Source organism: Meleagris gallopavo, chromosome 2 (assembly GCF_000146605.3).
Source record: "Meleagris gallopavo isolate NT-WF06-2002-E0010 breed Aviagen turkey brand Nicholas breeding stock chromosome 2, Turkey_5.1, whole genome shotgun sequence".
In the NCBI taxonomy this organism is placed as follows: Eukaryota; Metazoa; Chordata; class Aves; order Galliformes; family Phasianidae; genus Meleagris; species Meleagris gallopavo.
Genome location: NC_015012.2, coordinates 108,969,111 through 108,995,228, shown reverse-complemented (window position 1 = coordinate 108,995,228; position 26,118 = coordinate 108,969,111). Strand labels below are relative to the sequence as shown.

General features: G+C 45.6%; 1 protein-coding gene across 1 annotated transcript; it reads right to left on the bottom strand.

The window, feature by feature from the left end:
- MTMR9 (myotubularin related protein 9) lies at positions 1-23,406 on the bottom strand. The gene is made up of 10 exons (XM_031552661.1): positions 23,293-23,406; positions 22,798-22,923; positions 16,094-16,267; positions 13,908-14,125; positions 12,215-12,376; positions 9,977-10,118; positions 6,513-6,733; positions 4,956-5,107; positions 3,390-4,093; positions 1-3,326 (listed from the first exon to the last, which is right to left on the bottom strand). Exons 1-10 carry the CDS (start codon positions 23,326-23,328, stop codon positions 3,300-3,302), a joined length of 1,962 nt encoding a protein of 653 aa, XP_031408521.1. The 5' UTR covers positions 23,329-23,406; the 3' UTR covers positions 1-3,299.
- Between the last annotated feature and the right edge of the window lie 2,712 nt (positions 23,407-26,118).

The window sequence follows — 26,118 nt, the reverse complement described above, 5'->3', positions numbered from 1 at the left end:
TTCAAGGTTTTAATTGGAACATTTTAATTTGAACAGACAATTCTATTATCTTCTCAACATATCTACAGTGAAGCTTACAGCCATTTTGTGTCTGTTTCTCCCCCCTCTAATGGCTGAGCCATTTCAACCACAGTCATTTTTTTTTCCCCCAGTATATTCAACACCACAGCAGCCAGGATTCTGTACATGTTCAGCATACATCTAACAACAACACACAGCTCCCAGCCCTGATATTTAGTTTTCCAATGAAGATTGATGCAGCAGCCGAGTCCAATTAACCATTCCAGATGTTGAGACAGAAGTGCACTCATCACTTCAGTTTGCACAGGCTGACGGATAGATAGCACACATCACACAGTGCTATTCAGTGTCACAGTTACAAGAAAGGAGTGCTATTACAGACATCTTCCCTTGTACAGGAACCTGTACACGACAGCACTTTCCAAGGCTTTAGCAAAGCACAACGAGAAGCCGACATGCTGTACAGTGCAATTTCAGTTCCACTGTATGCAACGTGGACAACAGTGCACTTCAACAGGTCTCCACATTCAAGAGTTAGGTCGATACAATCAAAATATTGAAGGTACATATTTCCCTTTGTCTTTGTGAAAACTGTGCAAGTTTGATTCCTTTTCCCTTTTTTCTTTTGGTTAACGGCAGCATGTCTGCACTGCCCACAAAGGCTATATGCTAAGGAACAGAAACGGGCATCCCAGCAGCTGTGCAAAGCAGCATCACACTCACAGCCTGGGAAGACACAGCAGTGTGTGGTTAACTCCATGGGGTGAGCCCTGCAGGCTGAGGGGAAGCAAGCTGATCAAAGCAAGGGAATAAGTGTGATAGACATAAGCTAGCAAACAGCTGGAGTGCTCCACAGTGTGGAAAGCACTGGAATGGAAAGGTGAAAAGAACTGCAGGTGCCATGAGACATCTGAGAAGCGTTTGTTTTCCCCGGAGGATGTGTGGGGTCCAGACGTTGGGTGAGCTCTACCACACAGCACCCAGCAGTACTGTAACACTGCACAAAGGGAACTATTTGGAGAACTGGGGGGGGGGAAAAGAACAACCTGCTGCCACTGCTCACAATGACAGTGTCATTTTCACACCAAGGCTGCCAATCCATGCCATCTCCCCAGATGCCTGCAGTTTCTGTAAGAGATAAGAGACTACAGCAGCCAAGCAATTACATTAAAAAAGAAAAGAGAACCACCTTCTTTGCTCCTCTATTATTTAGCTCGATATATAATTACTATGTTAGGAAATTGCATAACCTTTAAGTGTGTTTTATGTACAGGATCTTTCAAATCCTTCTCGTCTGACTCATGATGATGTGTTTTGGACATATAGCAACAGCAGAAGTTCTGAATGGGATGGGAGTACAACATCCAGGCTGCTGCAGACAGCACAGCCATAGCTCTGAAGGGTGAGCAGTAATATTCAGGGCTTTCATTTGCAATATAAGCAGGCAGCTCCAAAAATCCAGAGCCTGGAAGTGGAAGAAAGGCATGGCCAGCTTGCATCTCCCTTGTGGTGTGCTACAGGTCATCAGCCACTCTGATAAATACAAGTGTTCCCTATGTCAGCTGTAATCTGGGGAACAAGTTTGCTCTACGAGAGTAGGAAGAAGCAGGTGTTACAATGAAGTGTTTAAGCCACAGGACTTTAGAAGTTTAGGCTACTCAAGAAGAAAATTAAGGACTGAAGCAAAAGGCATTAAGGTAGACTTAATATCAGTCTCCTTCATTATGGAACACCTTTTAAAAAGGTATTTTTAGGTGTTACGCAGAAGGCTGCTCTCCAGATACTTCCAAGGCAACTGAGGAGCCTCTATTTTCATATCTTTATGCTAAGTGGCTTTTAAGCAAAGGCAGCTTCAATCCAAAGCATCAAAAAAATGACACTTAAATTCAACACTTGTCAAAGAGGTCAAGATTGACCTCATGCAGCTGCACTGGTTTCAGCAGCAACAGGCTAACAGTGAGCAGCTTACAGTAATCCCAGCCACATGCACTGCTTGATTGATTTCAAGTCTCCTCAGTTATGGGTAGCTATCAATGAAATCTAGTTGGACAAACACCAACATGAGTTGATGCACCACACCATTCTTATCTGAAGGAGAAAGAGACTTAGAAAAAACAGAACAACCTTATAAAATAGCAGATTACAGGCTCAGAGACAAATAACTACAAAATGAACTTATTTGGAAGAAAATCTTCTCCAGCATCTTTGAACAGTTTTAGTGTAAGTCATTTGCAGCTGCTGTTAACACTTCTGTAATGTGACAGCCTTCCCATCTGCAGCAGCTACCTGGTATGCTGGATCACGCCAACTCAGCTTTAGCTTTGGATGTTTGACAAAGCATACAGAAAGAGCATGAGAGAAGAAACAAAATGGAGTAATAATGTTTTGCTGAGCAGTAAATTAAGTGCTGCTTGTGCACCGTGAACCTGTTCAAATGTATGGAAACAGACAGAAGTTCAAGAGGGTAGTGTGGCTCTAAAGAGCACAGCTCCAAGTCCCTTGCTTTGCTCAGCAAGTGAATACACCTCCTGCAATCACAGCCTTTTTGTTTTCCAGGTAGAATAAAAAATATTTTTTATTCCTTAGGAGTTACTTGTCCACGAGGAACAATTCCACCTGAAGGTCACAGCTTAAACATTAGCAGCAGAATCCCTATTCAGTTCTGTATTGCACTGAAATTTCTTACCTGGTACGTAACCTACTGCTCCCAAACCAGAAAACCCCCAAGTCTGAGATGTGAAGGCTACTGAAAGCATTGTTTGGACTGGTTGGTCGTGTGGTTAGATTATAACTTTTCTAGGAAACTAAGGAACTAAGCTGCCCTAACTACTTGAGGAGAAAAGGTGCTCTCAGATAGAATGCCTTTAACCTATCTATACATAACTTCGTCTTTAATCCCGCAAAGAATGTTTAGAAAGTTCAGCAAAAATAAAATAAAAAAAAGATCAAAGTCCAAAATAAATCTGTAACATCTCTTGGCCCATCGTGGTCATCCATACAGCTGGGTGGAGGTAAGAGTTCCAGCTTTTGCTGACACTGCACAAGTAAGAGACAAGAAAGCTGCCAGGAAAGGAAACTATGCCCAGTTGTACCTTCTGTAAACAAAAGAAAATTCCCTCCCAAAAAGCAGGGAGGTACATTGTGTGAAGTGAAGGTTTCAGCAGTGGAGGACTGAGGGTCAGCTGTACCAGAGGACTCTGCAATACATGCACTTTCCATGTTTAATCTTTAACCTAAAAGAACTGGAAAAGAAAGACCTGAGACAAAGCCCTGGCAGCTCACGGGTTCTCCTGCACCTTCTGCACCTCCTGTATCTCCTGCACCTCCTGCATCTCCTGCACCTTCTGCACCTCCTGCACCTTCTGCACCTCCTGTATCTCCTGCACCTTCTGCATCTCCTGCACCTTCTGCATCTCCTGCACCTTCTGCACCTCCTGTATCTCCTGCACCTCCTGTATCTCCTGCACCTCCTGTATCTCCTGCACCTTCTGCATCTCCTGCACCTTCTGCACCTCCTGCATCTCCTGCACCTCCTGTATCTCCTGCACCTTCTGCATCTCCTGCACCTCCTGCATCTCCTGCACCTCCTGAACCTCCTGCACCTTCTGCACCTCCTGCACCTTCTGCACCTCCTGAACCTCCTGCACCTTCTGCACCTCCTGCACCTTCTGCACCTCCTGAACCTCCTGCACCTCCTGCACCTCCTGAACCTCCTGCACCTTCTGCATCTCCTGAACCTCCTGCACCTCCTGCACCTCCTGAACCTCCTGCACCTCCTGCACCTTCTGCATCTCCTGAACCTCCTGCATCTCCTGAACCTCCTGCATCTCCTGAACCTCCTGCACCTCTTGCATCTCCTGAACCTCCTGCACCTTCTGCACCTCCTGCTCCTCCTGCTCCTCCTGCACCTCCTGCATCCTGTCCATCCCGTCCTCCGTTTCTGTCTGCATTATCTGCTTCCTCATTGAATTAACCTTATCCAGAAGAAACCTGTTGTAGTCTATAATCCTCCTCATTTCTTCCTCAGCTTCATCTAGGAATCTGGAAGGCCTGTTCCATCGTAGGAATACACCTGAAAGCCCAGAGACAGAAAAAGTCAGAAGGATTTCTTGTAATCAGAGGTGGAACTGCTATTCTCATTCAGTCAGCTCTCAAGTAACATGCATATAGTTTACATATTTTTTTCTTACTCTCTTCCCTAAACAGCACTTAGCAATACTGAACCTGCTATGCATCCATCATTCTATTAACTAAGGTTAAAGAATTTGCCTTCCTTTTTTCTCATACTAAAACGTCCATGTTCAGTCTCTGGCCTGCCAAAACAGCCTGCTTACTTCATTGTCGTTAACTTTTTAGCAGACACAGAATCTTAGAATGGCCTGGGTTGAAAAGGCCCACAATGCTCATCCAGTTCCAACCCCCTGCTATGTGCAGGTCACCAACCAGCAGACCAGGCTGCCCCGAGCCACATCCAGCCTGGCCTTGAATGCCTGCAGGGATGGGGCATCCACAACCTCCTTGGGCAACCTGTTTCTGCACATCACATAGGTCAGAGAAAGTTTCTTGAACAGATCATCTAGTGCACAGATTGCCCACCTATTGGCCGGGAGGAAAAGGTCTTGCTTACACAGAATAAAGAAAGCCTGAGGCTTACAAAACTTACCATAGATAAGGCTGCATCACTGCAAAGATACTGTGCTAACAAGTTAAATGGTACTGAGAAGGTTCAGTGTGACTCCTGCCAAAAATGAGCATGTTGCTAAACTTCATGAGGAAGCATTATGCTTCTGGGTAAACTACATTCCAAACATATTTTGGAACAGATTTCAAAGGGAGTGAGAACGTTAACAGCTGAGACAGACCAAGCATGCAGCAGAGACAACAGAAGCAGATGCTTCCCCAGTAGTCACAAAATATATATGAGCTTGGTTTACCTTCCCAGAGCTGCAGGCTCTGTGGGGCCACAGAGGGCCAGATGACAAGGCTGTTGGCCTCAAAAAGAGGATTCTGGAAATTTTTCAGCTCTTCGGGCTGGTTCACCCAGGACCACAGGGACATAGTCTTCTGCTGCAGCTTCAGTTTAGACCTGGCAAACCCAAAGGACCTAATTAGCTTTCAGTTTTAGACTAAGAATCATAGAATCCTTAGAGTTAGAAGGGTCCTTTAAAGGTCATCTAGTTAACTCTCCTGCAGTGAATAGGGACACACATAGCTAGATCAGGTTGCCCAGGGCTCGATCCAGAAGAAGACAACTCATTTTGTTTTGTCAGATTAGACTGCCACAGGCTTTCCTATGCGCTACTACTAGCCCAAAGTAATGGATCAACAATTCAAGCTCATCCCTTCAGTACCACTCATCAGCATGGCACCAGCTTGGTAGAAACCTAAAAGCAGATCACTCAAGTACTGTTTCCCCAGCTTTTCTTTGTCATTTTAATTTGGGTGGAAGTTAGCTGCCTTCTTCTTTCCGGATGTCAGTCGCCTACCCCAAAAATAGTTTGCCTGCCAATTTTGCAAAAGGACTCAGTCTTGTTAAGATTGAGTCGTGAGGAATGCTGGTAGGTCAACATTAAGTGCAATTCCTGGTGTAGGCTGAAGGCAGAATTGGATACGGCCTGTTAGATCCCTCTGGTGGCAGGAAGCATCAGAGCACAGAAAGAAACGTTTTTTCCTGGGTCAAACCCACCACCTAGAGTTAAACAAGGGTTTCTAGTCGTTGGATTCTAGCAAATCTCATCCTGTTGAGCTGTCACCCAGGTGGGATATTTGCCATCCCCACGAATACTTCAGGCAGCACAACCTTAACACTGGACTTCAAACATGCTTGTGATCACAGGTGGATGCACTCAGACATGACAGAGGTTATTACACCTAACATTCATATTCTTCCAAATTTCATTTGATAAGTTTTAAACCTGACTTAGTTTTGCAGTCTGACCAGTTCAGCAGCATCCCTGCAGAAGACAGGAATCTCTTCTAAGCAAAGGTTACTTTCAGGGCTGAGAGGTTTTGAAAGGCTTCACCCTGCCTTTATTTGTATTTGTATTTATTTGTATGATCAGCACTATTTTTTTCCCTCTGTTCATTCAGAGGTCTTCACACATAGTCTTACTGGACTCAGGAGGCCTGAAAATAGACAGGTTTAAGATAAAAAGAGGAAATGAAACCACTGGCAGCTGCCAGCTGTCCTGTGGGGTTCCTACCCTCCTGAACTCCAGCAGCGCTGCTCAGTGCGTGGCCAGAGCTGCCCCACTGGTACAGCACAGCATCAGAAGCTGAGCAGGATTCAGATGCTGAATGTTGGCCTGCTCAAGTGCTTGAGAGAAGGAGAAGCCCCCTAGCATTGCAGCACACCATGCAACTGCATCAAGAGAAACTCACCTGTGTCCAGAGAGACCAAACCATCACCCTCACCTTTTTTCAAATCAAGCAACATTTCTGCCAGATACAACCTGATATTTAAGGGGTTCAGAGCAAGCAATCTCACCAACCTTTCATTTTCGTTGTTTCCCAGGAAAGTCCCAAATTGTGAAGCGTAGGCGTGCTCAAAGAGTGTAACAAGAAAGTGTTCGTTGAATTCAAAAGAGCAAGGAAATTGATGAAGGATTTGCCATACACAGTCCAAAAAGAGAAGGAACACTGGGGCCTCAAATTTCTGCTTGCTATTTGAGTAGGCTGATTGGGCACAGCGCTGCTGAAAAGGGTGACCAGCCTATAAAGAAAAATCAGAGCATCACAAAGAGCAACAGAATGTGAGTATCACAGAACCACAGAATGGCTCGGGTTGAAAAGGCTCAAAATGATCTAGTTCCAACCCCCTGCTATGTGCAGGGTCGCCAACCAGCAGACCAGGCTGCCCAGAGCCACATCCAGCCTGGCCTTGAATGCCTCCAGGGATGGGGCATCCACAACCTCCTTGGGCAACCTGTTCCAGTGCCTCACCACCCTCTGAGTGAAAAACTTCCTCCTAAGATCTAACCTAAACCTCCCGTCTCAGTTTAAAACCATTCCCCCTTGACCTATCCCTCTTCACTCTTGTAAACAGCTGTTCCCCCAGAGCACATGCAGCATGTGCAGCTTCAAACACCCAGTGATACTTTTCTGCCTTTTCAGGCTATGTAGTTGATGGGATATTTTTAACTAAGAATGAACTGCTGTAGGGGCACCAAAGAACCGAGATGAGGATATTAACTCCAGTAATACAAAGAGTGAAATGAAAGTTTTCTGTTTCAGTCCAGATGGTATTCTAAAGAGTTGTTCATCTTACGCACATAAAACAGGCTGCTGCCCCAAACTGCAAAACTGCAGCGAGAGGTACAGGCCCCATGATGTGCCAGAGGTACAAGTGACTCGGTAACAACTTTACTTGAGATCATTAAAGGCGTTAAGGTTGGAGGCAGCCTGGCTGCAGTGAGCATGTCCTGGTCGAGTTTGTGATCTCAAGGGATGTGCGCCTGGCAAAGAGTGGCGTCAGGACCCTGAATTTGGAAAAGCGAACTTTAAGGTGCTCAATGGACTGTTGGCCAAGATCCCCTGGGATGCCATCTTTAAAAACAAAGATGTTGAGGAGAGCTGGCTACTCTTCAAGGACGCCTTTCTGAGAGCACAAGAGCTCTCTGTCCCTCTGAATAAGAAAGCGGGCAGAGGAGGTAGGAAACCAGCATGGCTCAGCAAGGTCCTGCTGGGCACTGAGGGCAAGAAAGGTGCGTACAAGCTCTGGAAACAAGGCCGGGTCACTTGGGAAGAATACAGGGATGCCATCCAGATCTGCAGACGTGGGATCAGGAAAGGCAACTGAACTTGGCGAGGGATGTGAAAAACAATGGGAAGACATTCTACAGGTACACTGGCCAGAAGACACAGGCCAAAGCGAGTGTGCCTCCTTTGGTGAATGTGAAGGGAGAACTGGCTTCAATGGATGAAGAAAAGGCTGAGGTACTGAATGACTTCTTTGTCTTGGTCTTCACTGGTGGCCAGGATTCCAGTACTTCTCACGTCCCTGAGCCCTGCATCCCTGAACCTATGAGTGGGGACCATGGCAGTAAATCCTCCCACACTGTAAGGGCAGAACAAGTCCGAGACCGCCTCATGAGACTGGATGTGTACAAGTCTATGGGGCCGGATGGCGTCCAGCCCAGGGCGCTGAAGGAGCTGGCTGAGGTGGTTGCCAAGCTGCTCACCATCATATTTGAAAACTCATGGCTGTCAGGTGAGGTCCCGGATGACTGGAGGAAAGGTCACATCCCTCCCATTTACAAGGACCCTGGGAACTACAGGCTGGTGAGTTTCACCTCTGTGCCTGGGAAAATCATGGAACAGGTCACAGGTCATCCTGTATGACATGCTTTATCACATGAGGAATGAGCGTGTGATCCGAGACAGCCAGCAGGGCTTCACCAGGGGAAGGTCATGCTTAACCAATCTGGTGGCCTCCTATGGTGGAGTGAGGGCATTGGTGGACAAGGGAAAGGTGACTGATGTCATTTACCTGGACTTGTGCAAGGCCTTCGACAAGGCCCAGACACATCCTTATCTCCAAATTAGAGGGATGTGGATTTGATGGGTGGAGCACTCGATGGATAAGAAACTGATTGAAAGGCCGCAGACAGAGGGTGGTCATCAATGGCTCTGTGTCCAGGTGGAGGCTGGTAACGAGCAGTGACCCCCAGGGCTCTGTCTTCTACACCAGTGCCTGCACCTTGTGTGGCCACTGTGCAGCAAAGCAGGCAGGGCTCCTCTTCTGCAGTCAGCTGGTACCTGCCTTTGTCCTGTGCCACTGCTGAGAAGCTCCCATCTATTTGGGAGCCCTTCTCAGGGCCAAATTTCAGCACTACCCAACTCAAAACTCTACTGAAATAACCCAGGGAAAAGTGCTCTTTAACATCTTTATCAATGACATCGATGATGGAATCGAGTGCACCCTCAGCAAGTTTGCTGATGACACCAAGCTGAATGGTGCTATTTACACGGTGGAAGGAAGGGATGCCATTCAGAGGGACCTCAACGGGCGTGAAAGGTGGGCCTGGGTGAACCTGAGGTTCAACACAGCAAAGTGCAGAGTTTTGCACTTGGGTCGGAGGAATCCCAGGCATCCATACAGACTGGAAGGAGCGGTCCTTGAGAGCAGCCCTACATAGAAGGACCTGCGGGTCTTGATAGATGAAAAGCATAACATGAGCCAGCAGTGTGCTCTTGCTGCTTGGAAAGCAAATGGTATCCTGGGCTCCATCAGAAGAGGGGTGGCCAGCAGGGACAGGGAGGTGATTGTCCCCCTCTATTCTGCTTTTGTGAGGCCCCTTCTGCAGTACTGTGTCCAAGTCTGGAGCCCCTAGTACAAGAAGGACAGGGAGCTGTTGGAGAGGGTCCAGAGGAGCCACAAAGATGATCAGGGGATTGGAGCACCTCCCCTATGAAGACAGGCTGAGGGAGCTGGGCTTGTTCAGCCTGCAGAAAAGGCGGCTGTGGGGTGACCTCATTGCAGCCTTTCAGTACCTAAAGGGAGCCTACAGACAGGAGGGGAGTCAACTCTTGGAAAGGGTAGATAACAGCAGGACAAGGGGAAATGGTTTTAAGTTGAGGGAGGGAAGATTTAGGTTGGATGTCAGGGGGAAGTTCTTTCCTGTGAGAGTGGTGAGGTGCTGGAACAGCTGCCCAGAGAGGCTGTGGATGCCCCGTCCATCCCTGGAGGTGTTCAAGGCCAGGTTGGATAGGGCCCTGGGCAGCCTGGTCTGGTATGAAATGTGGAGGTTGGCGGCCCTGTCTGGGGCAGGGGAGTTGGAGCTTGATGATCCTTGAGGTCCCTTCCAACCCTGGCAATTCTGTGATTCTGCTTCTTCAGACAAGGATTATTTGTTCACACATGTACACCAAGATGTAACCTGTTTACTGCCTCTCAGGCCATTTCCCAATGGAAATGCCAAGAGAACAGATTGACATTTTGTCCACCAGGACCTACCTGTAGCCACTCCCTGACAAGAAGAGATTCAAAGCCTTGTATGGTCCTGCAGTCTGGATCCAAGATAATCTGTGCCAGAGAAGTTACCTGGAGTGTTGAATCAGTTCCTTCAGTCCCATGAACCAACACTGATGCACCTTCCCTGTGAGAAAGATGGAAGGGAATAACAGTATGAATGAGCAGAACACATCCCAGGAACACACCCCAGTGAATGACAACACATCAGACTTTGCTCATCATTTATTGTTTTGCTAAGTACTCTGAAATGCTCCCATACCCTCTGAAGATGGATCATCTTCCCAAATGTTCTGTAAAAAGTACTGTGAGATTCTTGCTCACACCTGCACCTTAACTGCTTTCCTGAAAGAGAAGCAAGCCAGTTCAGGAGAAAGAATGGAGAAAGGCAGAGCTTGGTCTCTAGAAAGGGAGATAAATTGTTTGTCCTGAGCAAGAAAGCTTGTCTAAGAGCCAGGAACAAAGGCTTCCTGCTCACCAGCCAGCACAAGTGAAGCAGCAGAACATGAGGAGCAAAACACGTGGCAGTTTGGGACAGGAGGGTCTTGCATGCTGTTAGGGGCTCACATGACCCACACCCCAGGACAGCTGATTCCCTCTGGTCTTCCTCCATCCTAGGCCACATTTAGATATGCTTCCAGAATCTAATTTAAATACTCATGAAGGAAAGACTGGATGGTATTAAGTGGCATTTATACCCCTTACTCCTCCCAGACCTTGAACTGATGTCTCAATTCTGCTAACATCATTACATAGAAAGGAGATTCACTGCAGGCTGTATTTGTTTCTGTGCAGATACCCAAGTTTAGCAGCAAAGCGTGGGTAAAACAGCTCCATCTGAGAAGCAAGTAATCCTGCAGATAGATGTTATCTGCTTTTTGAATTGAAAAGCAGTAATAAATCCATACCTTAAACATTGCAACATCTTTGTTTACAGTCCTAAACCTAAAATAAACCCAGTGCTTCAACAGTTCAGATGATCTTCAGATATTTTCTCTGCTCCTCCCCCAGACAGCAGCAGAGGCCCCTTCACTGCCAAGCACAACTGCAGAAGTCAATCACCAAGCCTATGCTCTCATCAAAGTGGAGCACATGGGGATAACAGTTTTACATTTCATCTTTTTTGCCCCAGAAAGATGTTCCAGCCACTCCCTCCCTGGGGCCAACATAACTGAGCCACTTTTATCAGCTCAGCTACCATCACCAGGCTCCGAGCGAGGCAGGCAAGGCATCAGATTGGTGCTGGCATGTCAGAACTCCAGGTAAACAGAAAAAAGGAGAGCTTAAAAATGACAAAACCGTCTGCTCTCCCGAGAAGCCAGAGGAGTTTCATCACTGATTTTTCTCAGTGTACACAAGGGGAAAGAATTACAGATAAAACCATTGATTTGAGAGCCATCCTTTCCTGGCACAACCTATAACTAAACAGATACCATCAGTGCTTTTAGAACGCACAGTAGCTCATATTTCAATGCAGTAATTCTACCAATGAGGCTGCATTTCAGCTTTGCTTGCGTAGCTGTGTAATGTTCCCCAGCTGCTATGAAAAGCGAGGGCTTCTTCAGCCTTGAGAAAGGCTTTCTCCTTCCAGGGCCACAAAAAGACTGCATTTACACCCCTACCTTTGGTCTTAAATCCTGACACCTGACATTAAGCTTCTCTCTCAAGCTTGAGGATAAGTTAGTCAAGTGAGGAGCATTTATTAAAGAAATGTTAGGTTAGAGTCACAAACACTTATAATAAACGAGCAAGATTTCTCAGATAGACCAGGGGGATAAAGGTTGAGAGCTCTTTGCAATGGACCAATTCCTAGGAGAATAATAAAAAAAATCCATTTCTCCTAGAAGCAGCCTGAAAGTGACCTGGGGTACTGGAAGCTTTCAGTTGAAAAAATACTTTAAAACTCCAATAAAACCAACTTTGTTAGAGCAGTAGAAGCAGACACAGGAATAGATCTCATCTAGGTGAGATAATACTCACCCTTAGTCAACATTTCCTCCCTCAGGCTTGTACTCAAATGCAAACGTGAGGTACTAAAGGAATATTCTTTAATCATGACGAGGAAACAATGCTGTGCATTAAGTGCAAGCAAGCTAGTTATGGTGGCCAGTTACTAGAGGTTTAAGTATTAACACCTAAACAGGAAATAAATGTATTTAACAATTATTCTAACCAGTGAATGAGAAACCCTAGGCTCTTTGAATAAGAAATAAAAAGCTTTACCTATCAATACACTGAGCAGCTAGGCAAGCTGCAGTGAGTATCTCTTTGATGTAAGTCATCCAGTTGGAAGCTTCCAGTTTACTGAGCCAGCGGTCCATGTTGTGTGACTGGTCATTGCAAGCTTCTACGAGTTTGATGAGGCTTTCCTGCAGAATATTAAACCTTTGGGAAGAGCAAAATATTGGAAATATTAGCAGTAATGCAGAAAAACAGACAAAACACGCACTGATCTCAGAATTACTGATATCAAAATGAAGCACTGAGAGTTATGCACAGTTACATGAGGAAGGATGACCCCAGGGATGTCATGTCATTATTCAGAGCCTGCTTTCGCCAGGAATCCCAAGCCATGGCTAGATGCCAGCAGAACACCACTATCTGGACAGAAGTTGTCTCTTCCATTTCAAAACAAATTGCTTCATGGGGTATTACAACAGAGCTCAGATCTGAGCTCTGCCTGCATTCAGCCATACCTACACTTTATATGCAAAGTGCTTCAGAGCCTTAGTCCTCTTACCAAACACACGTGTCACTGCAGTCTGGCATGGATGTTAGCAAGCGTGAGCCAAGCTTCAAGTGTTTTGTTTCCTGTTATGCTGGCTGCTTTAACCTGCAGAGCTGCAACAGTAACCCAAAAACCATTCATCACGTAACTCCCACTGCAACACAAAACTCTAAGCCAGACTCAGCTTCGCAATGTAGGACCACACAAAGATTAGTTTGGCTAAGTGAATAAGGTAGAAGATTAAAAGGATAGGGAGAGGGAATGCATTTTGTTTCACTTTTGCAGTTGAAGTGCATCCTCAAGATCTGGAAAGCTGGCATTCTGCACGCAGTGGTAAAGCGAGCTGCTTCTCTGGCCCTGTATCACAACATGCCATCCAGAAGCATCAAACTACAAGTGGATCAGATGTCACTTCCCACTGACTCCAGCACGTGCTCAGGGTAACAAAGGATGCAGCCAGTAGACTAGACCTCAAAAAGCTTAAAAAAACCTTACAAGAAATGCAAAGAGAGGAATGAATAAACCTGATGCCTACCATCAACCTGCAAAGTAACCAACAATTCCACAGTTTTGAGAAGCAAAACCTAACAGTTCAAAGTAGAGGATAGGAAAATCCTTCTATTAGCTTCTCAGAAGCTAGCCTATACAGCAAGTAAGAAGAGTAACTGACTTTCAATAGACCCAGCAACATTACTGCATGCCCATATAGAAAGACTCCCCAAAACCAAGGCTCAGGAGCAGTAGAACAAAGTCAGATCAAAGGTCTGTTTACTCCAGCAACTTGTCTCCACATAGCCAATAAAATATTAAATTTCCAGAGAAAAGTACTGGATACAAAGTTGTGACAGCCACGCTCAAGTCCTCTCCTGTAGCAATTCCCTAGCAAAGGACTTCTTCATTCACGTGCACTGCAAAGAGTAAAGCTGGATTGCAACCACGGATGGTCAGAAACATAGATGGCACAGGGAGATTGCAAAATATCTGAAACCTGCAGCAGCATCAAGCTGTTCAAAACAAGCTGCTCCAAAGCTAAAAACCTTCATTTTGCTAGAATGCAACCCTACTGACAACAATCAAGATGCACAGCCATGTCTTACAGAAGACAATTTTTCCATGGAGCTGGCGTGGCTCTGCCAACACAACCCTCCAAAGCCCAGTGCAGAAGAAGGCCTGTGTGATCTCACCCACCTCTCAATGCACCTGTGAATCCTCCTCCACTGGGGATAATACACTTCTTGTTCAAAGCCTCCTCCTTTAGCCCTGGCCTGCTGGGCAGCATTCAGGGACCTCGTGTCAATGATGTACCCACGCTTCCCAGGACGAAGAGTGGCATTAACAAGTTTCTCATCTTCTTTACAGCGTCTCCCGTTTGTACCTGTCAGAGGCTGGCTGCTTCGCATCATCACCTGTGGAGACAAGTAATCCCCAATTAGGAAACAGAGTCTTAAGACTCTCAACCTTAAGGAGCTTCTTACGTATCTGCTCAGAGAGGAAAATGGCAAATGGAGCACTCCTGGATCTGTAGTTTTTCCTGTGGTGTCCTTCCAGTATTTGAGAAGAGCGTATAAACAGGAGGGGGAACGGCTGTTTGTGAGGGTGGATGGTGATAGCACAAGGGAAATGGTTTTAAACTGAGACAGGGGAGGTTTAGGTTGGATATTAGGAGGAAGTTTTTCCCCCAGAGGGTGGTGAGGCACTGGAACAGGTTGCCCAAGGAGGCTGTGGATGCCCCATCCCTGCAGGCATTCAAGGCCAGGCTGGATGTGGCTCTGGGCAGCCTGGTCTGCTGGTTGGTGACCTGCACATAGCAGGGGGTTGGAACTGGATGAGCATTGGGGTCCTTTTCAACCCAGGCCATTCTGTGATTCAAACACACCTCTCATCCCACTGCACTTCTCATATCAGCTTCAAGTTTGATCCACAACATCAGGACAATCAGAAAAATGTGCTCGTCTGCACTGTTTGATGCACAAAAACACTGACCCACGTTTCTCTGGTTCCTCCTGTTCCCCCTTGCCCTGAATCTTCCATTCTTTCAAGTGCAGAGACTGAGCTTGTTGTGCAATCATTTGGCAGAGTACCTCTTACATTAGACTTCTCAGAGACCTGATCCCTTTAATTATTATCACAGGGCCATCTTCACAAACTCCTGCCTATAATTCCTTCACAAACCAGTGTTTTTAGGATCATCATTTTTAAAGTCTCTTTCCAAATCTGTGTGTGACTCGACTATTCCAGGTGCCAAAGATGCAGGTAAGTTAGGAATAGCTCTCCTCAGCAGCTACACAAATAAGCCCTAGTTCTACAGATCTATTAGCTGAGATTTTTCTTTCATAACTGCCTTTCCAACTAGAGTTCTGCTGCATACCAACAGCTGAAGCATTCAAGAGGTGAGAACAGCCAGTCAGCACCCCCAGCTGTACTGGGAGCCCAAAGCCAAGAGAGCAACACGACAGACAGCATTACTGTCACAAGTTCACGCACTGAGACAAATGCTGTTACATTCCTCACACCTGAAACGTGCCCAATTCAGATGGGTGACTGAACAAGTCTTCCTTCAACAGCTTTCACCCAAGCAGAGAAAGAGCTGAATGCGTGACTTAGGAAACTGGAGGCAAAAAAAAAAACAACCCACAAAAGTAGAGTACTGCAGGATTAGATTAGGTGTCCTTACAAATCTTGTCCATGGGAGGTGAGAACGCAGCATCTGACCCAGGAACCTGGATCAGGGATGCAAGCTGGGCACCCCAACATCCTCAGAACCGACTACATCAGCAAGATGCAGGGAATTACTCAACGATTTCATAAAGTACATTTAATTATAACGTATCAGTTCCTGGAGTCTGTGCAACAGCAGGATTTTGCTGCTCCTGAAACACGTTATACTGAAAGGCTTGGAGAACAGATTGTTCTGATCACTCAACCAACAGTTACACAGCAGAAGCAGTGCTGGCTCCGTGCACACTTGCTGTCACCACGATTCCACTGTGAAGGAGGCAGCCCATCACCCAGAGGCAGGACAATGTGGTTTCTGCCATCCTTTCAGTACGAAGCCTCTTGGCAGATAAAGCAAGTTAGGGTGCCAATTATGGCTTTACAAGCTCACAGCACTAAGGGCAAGATGAGACAAGCTCATGCCACATATGTGCCCAAACAAGCACATTAATAGCTATTTCTAAGATGGAGATTACTCATTCCATCACCCAGAAGCAGTTTCGAAGCTTAAAAATAAGTCGGAAAATAATATGAGAGAATGTCTCATGAACTGTATTAAGTCTAAAGCACAAGTTGTTTGTCATTAAAGAAGGCTAATGAGATCTGAGGAGGTTTATATGCCTCTTTCAGGTACGACCAACTAACCAAATGCAGCTTACCATGCCGTTCTTCTTATGATAATAGCTGAGGACTGGGAAGCGACCGCCATGGCGATACACTGCAACTTTCTGAAGTGTTTCATCATCGATGGATCTGGGGACAATAACCACTGGAGGGTAGGAAGGGCAGATGGAGAAGTCCTTATTGATATAGCTGAGACGCCATTCATCTGTCTGAAAGAGACGAGCACATCCAGGCATTGGGTCAGAACACACAGGCTGTTACTCCTACAGTAAGGCTTACTAAGGAGCTCCCACAGTCAGATACAGAAGGTATATCCCTGCCTATAGGACTGCTAGCATCCACTTATAGAATTGCTGATCCTTTCCTCCCCCAAAAAACCCCAACCTCCTGATGCTGTTTGCAACCATACTGCAGCAGCCCTCAGAAGCTCATTACCCAGCACGCAGGTCATCTCTTCTGCTGCCTGCAAAACACTGAGATGATTTTGCTTCTTGAGGTGTGCAATTTGTTCAACAACAGCTCCTGATTTAGTTTTTCCATATCCTCAAACAGCACAAAATCCACCCACGTGGTCAGAACTATGTGGTTGTGGCTTTGAATTATTTCACAGGCACAGCAAGAAACAGACCGTAGTGTGTACTGCAGGTATAAGTTGCTAAGCAGGCAACTTCAGTCTTAGAGAGAGAGCACAGCATCTCACTTCCAGAGTGACCTCAGAACAGGAATGTATAAACACTGCTGTAACAAAGAAGGCCAAGAAAGGTAAAAACGTTCACCCATTTCAGGTGATGAAGCTGCTTTGAGGTTAAAATTGCAATTTCACACCTCCACTCTGGGCTCTGCTTTACGTAAGGCACTACAGCTCCTTCTCCAAAAGCACTTCCTAGAACCACCCCAGCACCTGAGCACAAAGTTCTCATCGTGAACTCCCATTACATAATTTTCCAGCTTCCAGGAGCTCAATGCTTGTGCAAGAACCTGCAGGCTGCCAGCGTTCAGCCGGTGCTATTTCCAACAAGTAGCTGGCAGAACACATGGGCTATCAGATACCTCGGGTCACACACGACAGTTGGCTCCATTTCAGGTAAAACCAAAGGTCAACAAGTGGTCTCACCGGTGAGAGGCTCTCACTGAAGTCCAGGCTGGACACTGCCCTACCTGAAGCCTTGGACAAGCCCAGCCTACACGCTCAGCTCAGCACTGACACCATCCTGGGACAGCAAAGCATTGCAAGCTTTGACTAAAGGCAGACTTTCTGTCTGTGATCATATGAAGAAAATTGATTCATAGAATCATAGAATGGCCTGGGTTGAAAAAGGCCTCAAAGATCATCTAGTTTCAACCCCCTGCTATGTGCAGGGTCCCACAGCCCCCAGATCAGGCTGCCCAGAGCCACATCCAGCCTGGCCTTGAATGCCTGCAGGAAGGTCAGCTCTGATCAGGATGTCTCTTGTCCTCTTAGCTTCTCTCCACAGACATGCCACCTCTTGCCTTACACCTCCTGACTGATACTCAATCATACTTGCTACTTGCCCAGCTCACTGGATCAATTTAGAAGTGTTTCCTTGCAAGGAAGCATTCCCACCAGGTGAACAAGCTGATCCAATCCACGACACGGCTTCATCATCAACAGATGCAATGCAAAAGGGATGTGGAGCCCGAGAGGCAGCAAAACTGTCTTTTGGTGGCAGACTATGAAAGATGCTGGAAAATACAACTTTGTGTATCATCAAGGACAGCAATTGCTACCTGTGTTCAGTTCATTTACCTCAAGACAGCTTCTTTGAATATCTACACTAAGGAGTGAAGTCTTTCCCAGATGCCAAAGTTAAACTGCCTCTGGCAAATGCATCACAGGAAGAGATGAAAAATGCCTTGATTGCATATGAGAGGCTGACTAGTGACAGCTCATGCTTTTGGTGCATCAAAAATGATGTTTTTAGAGCTCGTTGGGGTGCCTGTGTCAAATTACAGCACATCTGAGATGACCATCCACAACTTATTTACAATGGAAAATAATATGCATGGACATAGAAAGGAACTGACAAATATTTGACTGTCACATAGGATGCAGGGAAGGCAGAATCAAAACTCTGCAATACACTTTTTGAGAGACTGGCTGTCACTGATATCACCAGCATGACAGGGAATGAAAGCAGCAACCTGATTTATCTCCACTGGTAACTTCACTCTGTCCACAACTGTCTCTCCTCACCATTTATAACATGAGACAGATACTGTTATGTCATCCAGTTGTAATCTATATGGCAAGGAAGAGGAGAATGGCAGCAATTAGCACTATTTGCCTTCTGCAGCATGGCCACTTCTGCAGAGATCCAGTTACCCTCTGCAGAGCTGTCAAAGCTTACTCCAGCATGAACTTCTCCCAGCAAGAGATGAGTGCTTGAAGGAGCCTCAAAACCAAATTCCACTTAAGGCTGGAAGTGCAAAGGATTATGGAATGAGCACAAAAGGGGAGAAGACTCCAAAGGAAGAAAGGTAGTCAGCGTTAGTGTGAGATTCTCACATTTCTACTTTGTTTGCCTTGGTACTTTTTAGAAATAGCAACTTTCAAATGTTACTGGGAGGCTAGAGCAATAGCTATCCTTCCTCCCAAATGCTTATCATTGCTAGAAGAAGTCACTGTAAACAAAAGAGTATGAAGTAATTTGGGCTCTGCTAATAAGACTTACAAGAGCACTAGAAACCTACCTAGGAGCCAGAAGAACCCTGCAAAGCAGCAACAGGAGGTCCCTACCAGGAACAGGCAGATGGCTGCAAGCCCTGCAACAGTTTGTGCAGATGAGAAGGATAACAACAGATGCCAAGATTGATCCTTGTCTGACAGAAGTAAAATCTACACCGATGCAAAGTGAGCCAGAAAATTCAGTTACTCATAAGAAACTCCAGGAGGGTAGATAAAAGATGTCTAGGATCCTAAGCTCTTTGATGACTAAGGAAAAAAAGAACCCAATTTGGTGACAATGAAATACTCTTGTGTTGATTACATTGTTAATGTACAAACTTTTCAGGGCCTTTTCACCTAACTTTAAGAGGAAGCTGCATTTTCAGAGTTACAGCTCACAGTATGCTGCAGTCCTACAAGTGAGCAGAAGGGAAGCCTGTCCATCCCCACCTATTAGCTCTCCTCTGATTACTCAGACAACTGGAAAATCCAGCTGGGTATTCTAATCCCATTCAGCCACTCACTGTCCTTGACTCCTCTCACACATTTACCTTTAAAGTCTCATCTGACAGCACAGCAGAGTGGAGCCTGCAGGCACTCTGGACTTTCTGCTCTGCTCCTGTGACATTTATACGAAGCATCAGCCCAGCACTTCACTGACTGATCCTCAGCTGAACTACTCTGTCCATTTGTTGGGTATAGCAGAACAGCTGCTTTTGGAGTCAGTGCTTGATGAGAATCCTGCTGTCGTGCGCTGGAGATTATTCCTTCGAAAATAAATATCACATTCTGCAACATTCTTCAACAACTGACAGCACACTCAAATTAGTAAATTGCTCTATTTTCTTCAGATCAAATGAAATCCTTTATGGATTGAAGGCGAGAATGTGTGGCAGAGGAACAGCCTCCCAAATCCCAAACCTGAGATAGAATGGGGAGTGCTGTCTGTCAAGCTCTGGGAGCAATGCTGGGTGAATCATACGATTCTGTGAGATATTCCATCAGACCAAAGCATCAGGAACCACACAGGCAAGTCTCAGTGTTGGGAGAACAACATCAATCAAGAGAAATAGACTATTATTACACAGCAAAATATGACAGTAAAAAAAAAAAAGGCAATATATTACATCATCTTTTTTAAATTCTAACTTGTATACTTTGCCATTTCAAGTGCCTAAGAGCTTTAAAACTGTCCTGTAACAGACAATTGTTGAATGCACTATTGGAACTACCATGGGTGATGAGGTGCTGCCATACAGAGGAAGGGAAGGCACCACACATATAGATGGATAACATAAAAGAGGAGACAACCTCCTTAATTCCATTCATTTGATTTAACAGAAAAAAAATAATTGGTCACTTGTTGTAGTCTGTCACAGAAGCTTAATTACAGAACAGTAAGTGTTTGCTCAACAATATTTGCCTGTTGTTTGGGGAAAGTAAGTCAACTGAACATGGCTTTTGTCTCCATTTCTTTAAAAAATGGAAAGAAATGCCAAAGTTTGAGGTTAAAAGCCAAGAATTAATCAACAACTGTTAAAAATACTTCATTGAAAGGAATGAATCATTGCCATTGAGACAAGGCACTACAAAGTAATGAGGTTTTTAAATGTAAGCCTCCCAAGAAACGTATGTTCAGAAAGCTGAGAGATCCACAAAGAAGTTATCAGAGCACTTTTACCTCTCTATAAGAAAAAGCAATATACCAATAGATGTGTGTTAGCAGCTGCATCTCTGTGCTGGTACATTCAGAAGTCAGCAGCGAGCCAATGCCTGAAATCTAAAAAGGTTTTCAAATACTCAGGAAAAGGAAAGCATCTCCTGCATCCTCTCACTGAGCTCCAAGGTCTCCTGCTGCTGCCTTCCTGCTCTCACACGTCCTCCCATCACACAGGACCCGATTCTGTTCCCTTCCTTTTGATTCCCACTGAAATGCCTGCACGTTTCTGCTGCTGAGCTGGGCACACATCTGCTTCTCTGTCTCCACTGCTGAGCTGGGCACACATCTGCTTCTTTGCCTCCACTGCTGAGCTGGGCACACATCTGCTTCTCTGCCTCCACTGCTGAGCTGGGCACACATCTGCTTCTCTGCCTCCGCTGCTGAGCTGGGCACACATCTGCTTCTTTGCCTCCAAACAGGAGAGTGCTCTGATTATATGCCTGACTCACCTAACTGCGATTAAAACAAAAGCTGTGGTGCTGGTTATTGTAACAGATCAGCTTGCATGACTTCTGACAGCAGGTAAAGCTAGGACAAGTGAGAGTACTCTAATTATGAGACAAAAAAAGAAAGATCCCTGAACTCCCTTAATTTCCTAGTGATCTCACCATAGGAATCCAGCCAAGCTGATCAGATCCAGTTATTACTCAAACAGGAAGCAACAAATCCTGCAGGCAGGCTGGACTGCAGATAAAAAAATCAATATTCTTTGATGTTGTACTAATGGATGTAGGCTCAGAAAGCCAAGATGATGCAGCAAACACACATTTCATGTGAAACAGAGTTGGAGCAGAGAGGCTAACCCAAGGCACTGTTAAAACAGACAGGGTTCAGCCATCTCCCACTACATCAAACTCAGCATCCTAAAATGAAGAGATTCAACATGAAATTCCATAAGAACAACTGAGAGCTGGAGCACCTCCCCTATGAAGACAGGCTGAGGGAGCTGGGCTTGTTCAGCCTGCAGAAAAGAAGGCTGTGGGGTGACCTCATTGCAGCCTTTCAGTGCCTAAAGGGAGCCTACAAACAGGAGGGGAGTCAGCTCTTGGAAAGGGCAGATAACAGCAGGATGAGGGGAAATAGTTTGAAGTTGAAGGAGGGAAGATTGAGGTTGGATGTCAGGGGGAAGTTCTTTCCTATGAGAGTGGTGAGGTGCTGGAACAGCTGCCCAGAGAGGCTGTGGATGCCCCGTCCATCCCTGGAGGTGTTCAAGGCCAGGTTGGATGGGGCCCTGGGCAGCCTGGGCTGGTATGAAATGTGGAGGTTGGTGGCCCTGCCTGTGGGAGGGGGTTGGAGCTTCGTGATCCTCGAGGTCCCTTCCAATCTGGGATATTTAGGCATTCTGTGAACAATTGCTACCCCTCAGGTACCAAAATAACATCAACATGTGTTCATGGCACCTGGAAGAACGCAACTAGAAATCCTCTCCTCTGAACCCTCCCAGTATTTCCCCAGCATAAGCTAGAGCAAAGAGTATTTGGGATTGGGCATTGATATGTCACCCTCCAAGCTATAACAATTAGTAGAAATTTCAAAGATTTTTTCGTAGATTTGTTTAAAAATATCTTGTTTCAGTTAAGAGGTTGACAAAGATTCACTCTTCTCCAGATGCAAAATTAACTGGAGCAAACCCATGCCAGAGATCCTGAATTAATTCCTACAACGAGGCAGCCATCTCCAAAGGACAGAAGATGTTTGTCTTCCCAGGCAGGGTTTACATGGGCCTCAGAACTCCATTTGTACAATGAAATCTGTACACCAGACGGTAATATTTAGCAGAAACAGAAATGCCTGATATTCAGAGAGAATACTTGAATAACACTTCTTTCCTACCCAGGCACTGGACAGCTATTAGAATCAGAGATTTTCAGACCAGACACTATAGGAGGAAAACTCTTCATAGAATCACAGAATGGCCTGAGTTGAAAAGGACCACAGTGCTCACCCAGTTCCAACCCCTGCTATGTGCAGGTCACCAACCAGCAGACCAGGCTGCCCAGAGCCACATCCAGCCTGGCCTTGAATGCCTGCAGGGATGGGGCATCCACAGCCTCCTTGGGCAACCTGTTCCAGTGCATCACCACCCTCTGGGGGAAAAACTTCCTCCTAAGGTCTCACCTAAACCTCCCCTGTCTCACTTTAAAACCATTCCCCTTGTCCTATCACCATCCACCCTCACAAACAGCTGTTCCCCTCCTGTTTATACTCTCCCTTCAAGTATTGGAAGGCCACACTGAGGTCTCCCCCAGAGCTTTCTCTTCTCTAAGCTATATTCAAGGACTACTTGCACAAGCATACCCAAGTGCCTGTGCAAATCTTTAAATTCAACTTACCACTGAACTGAGGACTTCAAACTCTTTCTCAGGCAGAAAAGCACTCCATCCATCCTCAACTATTTCAAACATGGGCCGGTAGAAGAATGGGTACATAAGAGTGACAGAATCCAACGTAGAAAGTGCCTGTGTGGATGAGAGAAAGAAACACATGGCTAAGATTCAAACGTTTTCCTCTAAAACACCACTTTCTGTATGATTTTTCTCTAATACTGGTGATGAAAGCTTAAGAAACTTAAGTGATCCAAAAGTATACAGCTATCAAGCTTGAAATAGGCACCTGAAGGGTAGTTTAGCAGTCACACAGCCAAGTATCACAAGAAAGCTGATAATCATCTAACCATAATAGGGGATTTGCCTGCATAGTAACCCTGGTGCAAGCCATGATATTTAACAGCACTATAAAGAACAGGACATGTCCCGTGTGACATTTACCCCCTTACTTGAGCTAAAGCAGAGGTCTGAGAATCCATGTTTACCATTATAAATTCTTACCTCAATAGAGCTAGCAATGTTCAGACACTCCTCCATTCCAGGAATATCCAGCTGAATAATTCGCAGATCTTTGCATTTTATAATGATGGTTCCCACTGAGCCCAGAAACCTAGAGCAAGACATGAAAAAAGAGCCTTTTCAGAATGTGATGAAGTATTATAGCTTTTCCTCCAAGACAAAATGCCATTAGCAGTAATTCCTCTACAATACATACACTATAATCTTTCCAAAGTGTATATACATTTGGTAGTTTTCAAGCTGCACTCTGCTTTATTTCATCTGTGTGGTGCGGCATTACAGGATGGAAAAGACTTTCATCCCAACTTTGCTTTAAAAGATGAAAGAAGGGGCACCTTCAGTTATTTCCTGGTAAGACTGGAAGCATTCAGGACCAGGCTGGATGGGGCTGTGAGCAACCTGGTCTAGAGGGAGGTGTCCCTGCCTATTGCAGCAGGTTGGAACCGGGGGATCTTAAAGGTTCCTTCCAACCCAAACCATTTCTATGATTCCATGAAGTTCTCAGCCTCCTTAGAGCGATATGCTGAAACTTCAAGGACAGCTGAAAACAAGTGAGTAGAATTTGAATTTTAAAACATTTCAGGCTGGCTATATTATATCTCTTTAACAAACAAGTTTGGTTTCTGATACCTGCGGTGCCACAGAGCTATCTGTTCTATGAACCTCAGAAGTTAAGCTCTTATCACAAGCATTTACAAAGCAAACCAGAAAAGCTCTATGCTGCAAAGTAAACACAGCACACAGACGCCCTCTCCAGTCTTCCTTGCGTATCTGAAAGCTGGATGATGCCTGAGCAGGAGTGTTTTTTTTCCACCTAAAGTTGTCAGCAGCGTTCACAGCAACAACACAGATTTCAGTTTGCACAACAGAGAGCTAAGGAAGAGCAGCAAAGTTTCCTCATTCATCAGAAGAGCTGCTTGCAGCAGCCAGGAATGATGTAAGAAACAGAAGCAGATGAGAATTGAAGGGCAAGGTTCCAGTCAGAGCACACACATAGAGTCAGAACTGTACCTGCTCTAAAAAGAGACTGTTGCTAAGCTGTGGTTGCCTCACCTGGGCTCTGAGAAATGCCTGTAATTTAGAAATTACTTCAGCTGAAAGGAGATCATCTATTTCTTCAGTGCTAAGGTCAGCATGCAGAACCTGTTATAATTTTAGTACTGCTGAAGGAAGAACTAGAGGCACTTTGAGGCACTTCTGCATCTCCAACACAGAGCTGGTCTGTGCACAGCACTGCAATAAGCACATGCAATTTCAGACTCCCAGTGTGCAGAACCAGCAGAGTAGCACTCCCTTTCCCTGTTACTTTAAGGAAGAGCTCCATGTGAGATCACTTGAGACTTTTTTTCTTCCCCATAAAAAGGACTGTAAGGTCATATTAAGTTGTAGGAAAAACCACCAGAAATTGAAGAGCACCCTGAGGGCTGGTAAGTTATGAAAAGACTTTCAGACAGAATACAATGAAAGTGGGAGAAAAGACAACAAACCTGACATGTATCACAGCTGTGGTGCACTAATAACCTCAGGCAGTGCCAAAGAGGAGATTCCTACAATCCTTATTGGCTTGAAGAGCCTTTTTATTGCATTCCCTCTAGCACTGAGAAGAACATGCTCTCCCATCCTTTTGTATAGGGACAATTACTCACACAAAGCCATTCTCTGGGAGGAAAACATCCAATCCAGAGACCTTTTAACACTTCTTGTTCCTTTGGTATTAACTTACTTTTTCAGTGAAACTCAAAAATTCTTTAGAGAAGAGAAGGCTCCCAGGGAGACCTCATTGTGGCCTTCCAATACTTGAAGGCTGTATAAACAGGAGGGGGAACAGCTGTTTACAAGGGTGAAGAGGGATAGGATAGGGGGAATGGTTTTAAACTGAGATGGGAAAGGTTTAGTTAGATCTTAGGAGGAAGATTATCTCCCAGAGGGTGGTGAGGCACTGGAACAGGTTGCCCAAGGAGGCTGTGGATGCCCCATCCCTGCAGGCATTCAAGGCCAGGCTGCATGTGGCTCTGGGCAGCCTGGTCTGCTGGTTGGCGACCTGCACATAGCAGGGGGTTGGAACTGATGAGCATTGTGGTCCTTTTCAACCCAGGCCATCCTATGATTCTATGAAAAAGAAAGAGAAGCTTCTTTATAATCATTTCATAAGACAGAGCTATAGCTGGTTTATTAGCAGCAGCAACAAGGACAAGGCCAAACCTCCCTGATGACTGAGCAGTGCCAGATGGGAGCAGATTTCCTTAGGTTTCACTCTGTTCCTCTCCACCCTCAGGCTATTAAACAGCATTTCTCAGAAACACTGGGAGAAATCAGAGCCAAAGGAACAAAGTTAACCAGTGCCAAGTCCTTTACCCATTGTGAGAAAGCCTGATTTTTATAACCATTGCTGCTGGACCTTTCCTGTTTTTGTCAGAAGGGAAACCTATTCTTCCAGATTGCTTTAAAAGAGGAGAACAGGGCAGATCTATATTATATCACCAAACTGAGAAAAGGAGCACAGTGAAGCAGCAGTGGGTTATGGCCAGAAAGGGAACTGTCACTCAGCAGAACAAGGGAAGCACAGTGAGGAAACAGCGCACACAGAACAGAAACAAGGTGGAGAAGATTCATCTCTGAAGTTACTGTGACAAAAGGAGATGGACAAGGGTAAAGCGCCACTGGAGAGTCACAACACAGCTTCACCACAGCGTCCTGGCAAGAAGCATCACAATGCTAAGTGCTAATAATTCCTGGAACAGCAAGGGGGAGAATCACAGAATGGCTTGGGTTGGAAGGGACTTCAAGGATCATGAAGCTCCAACCCCC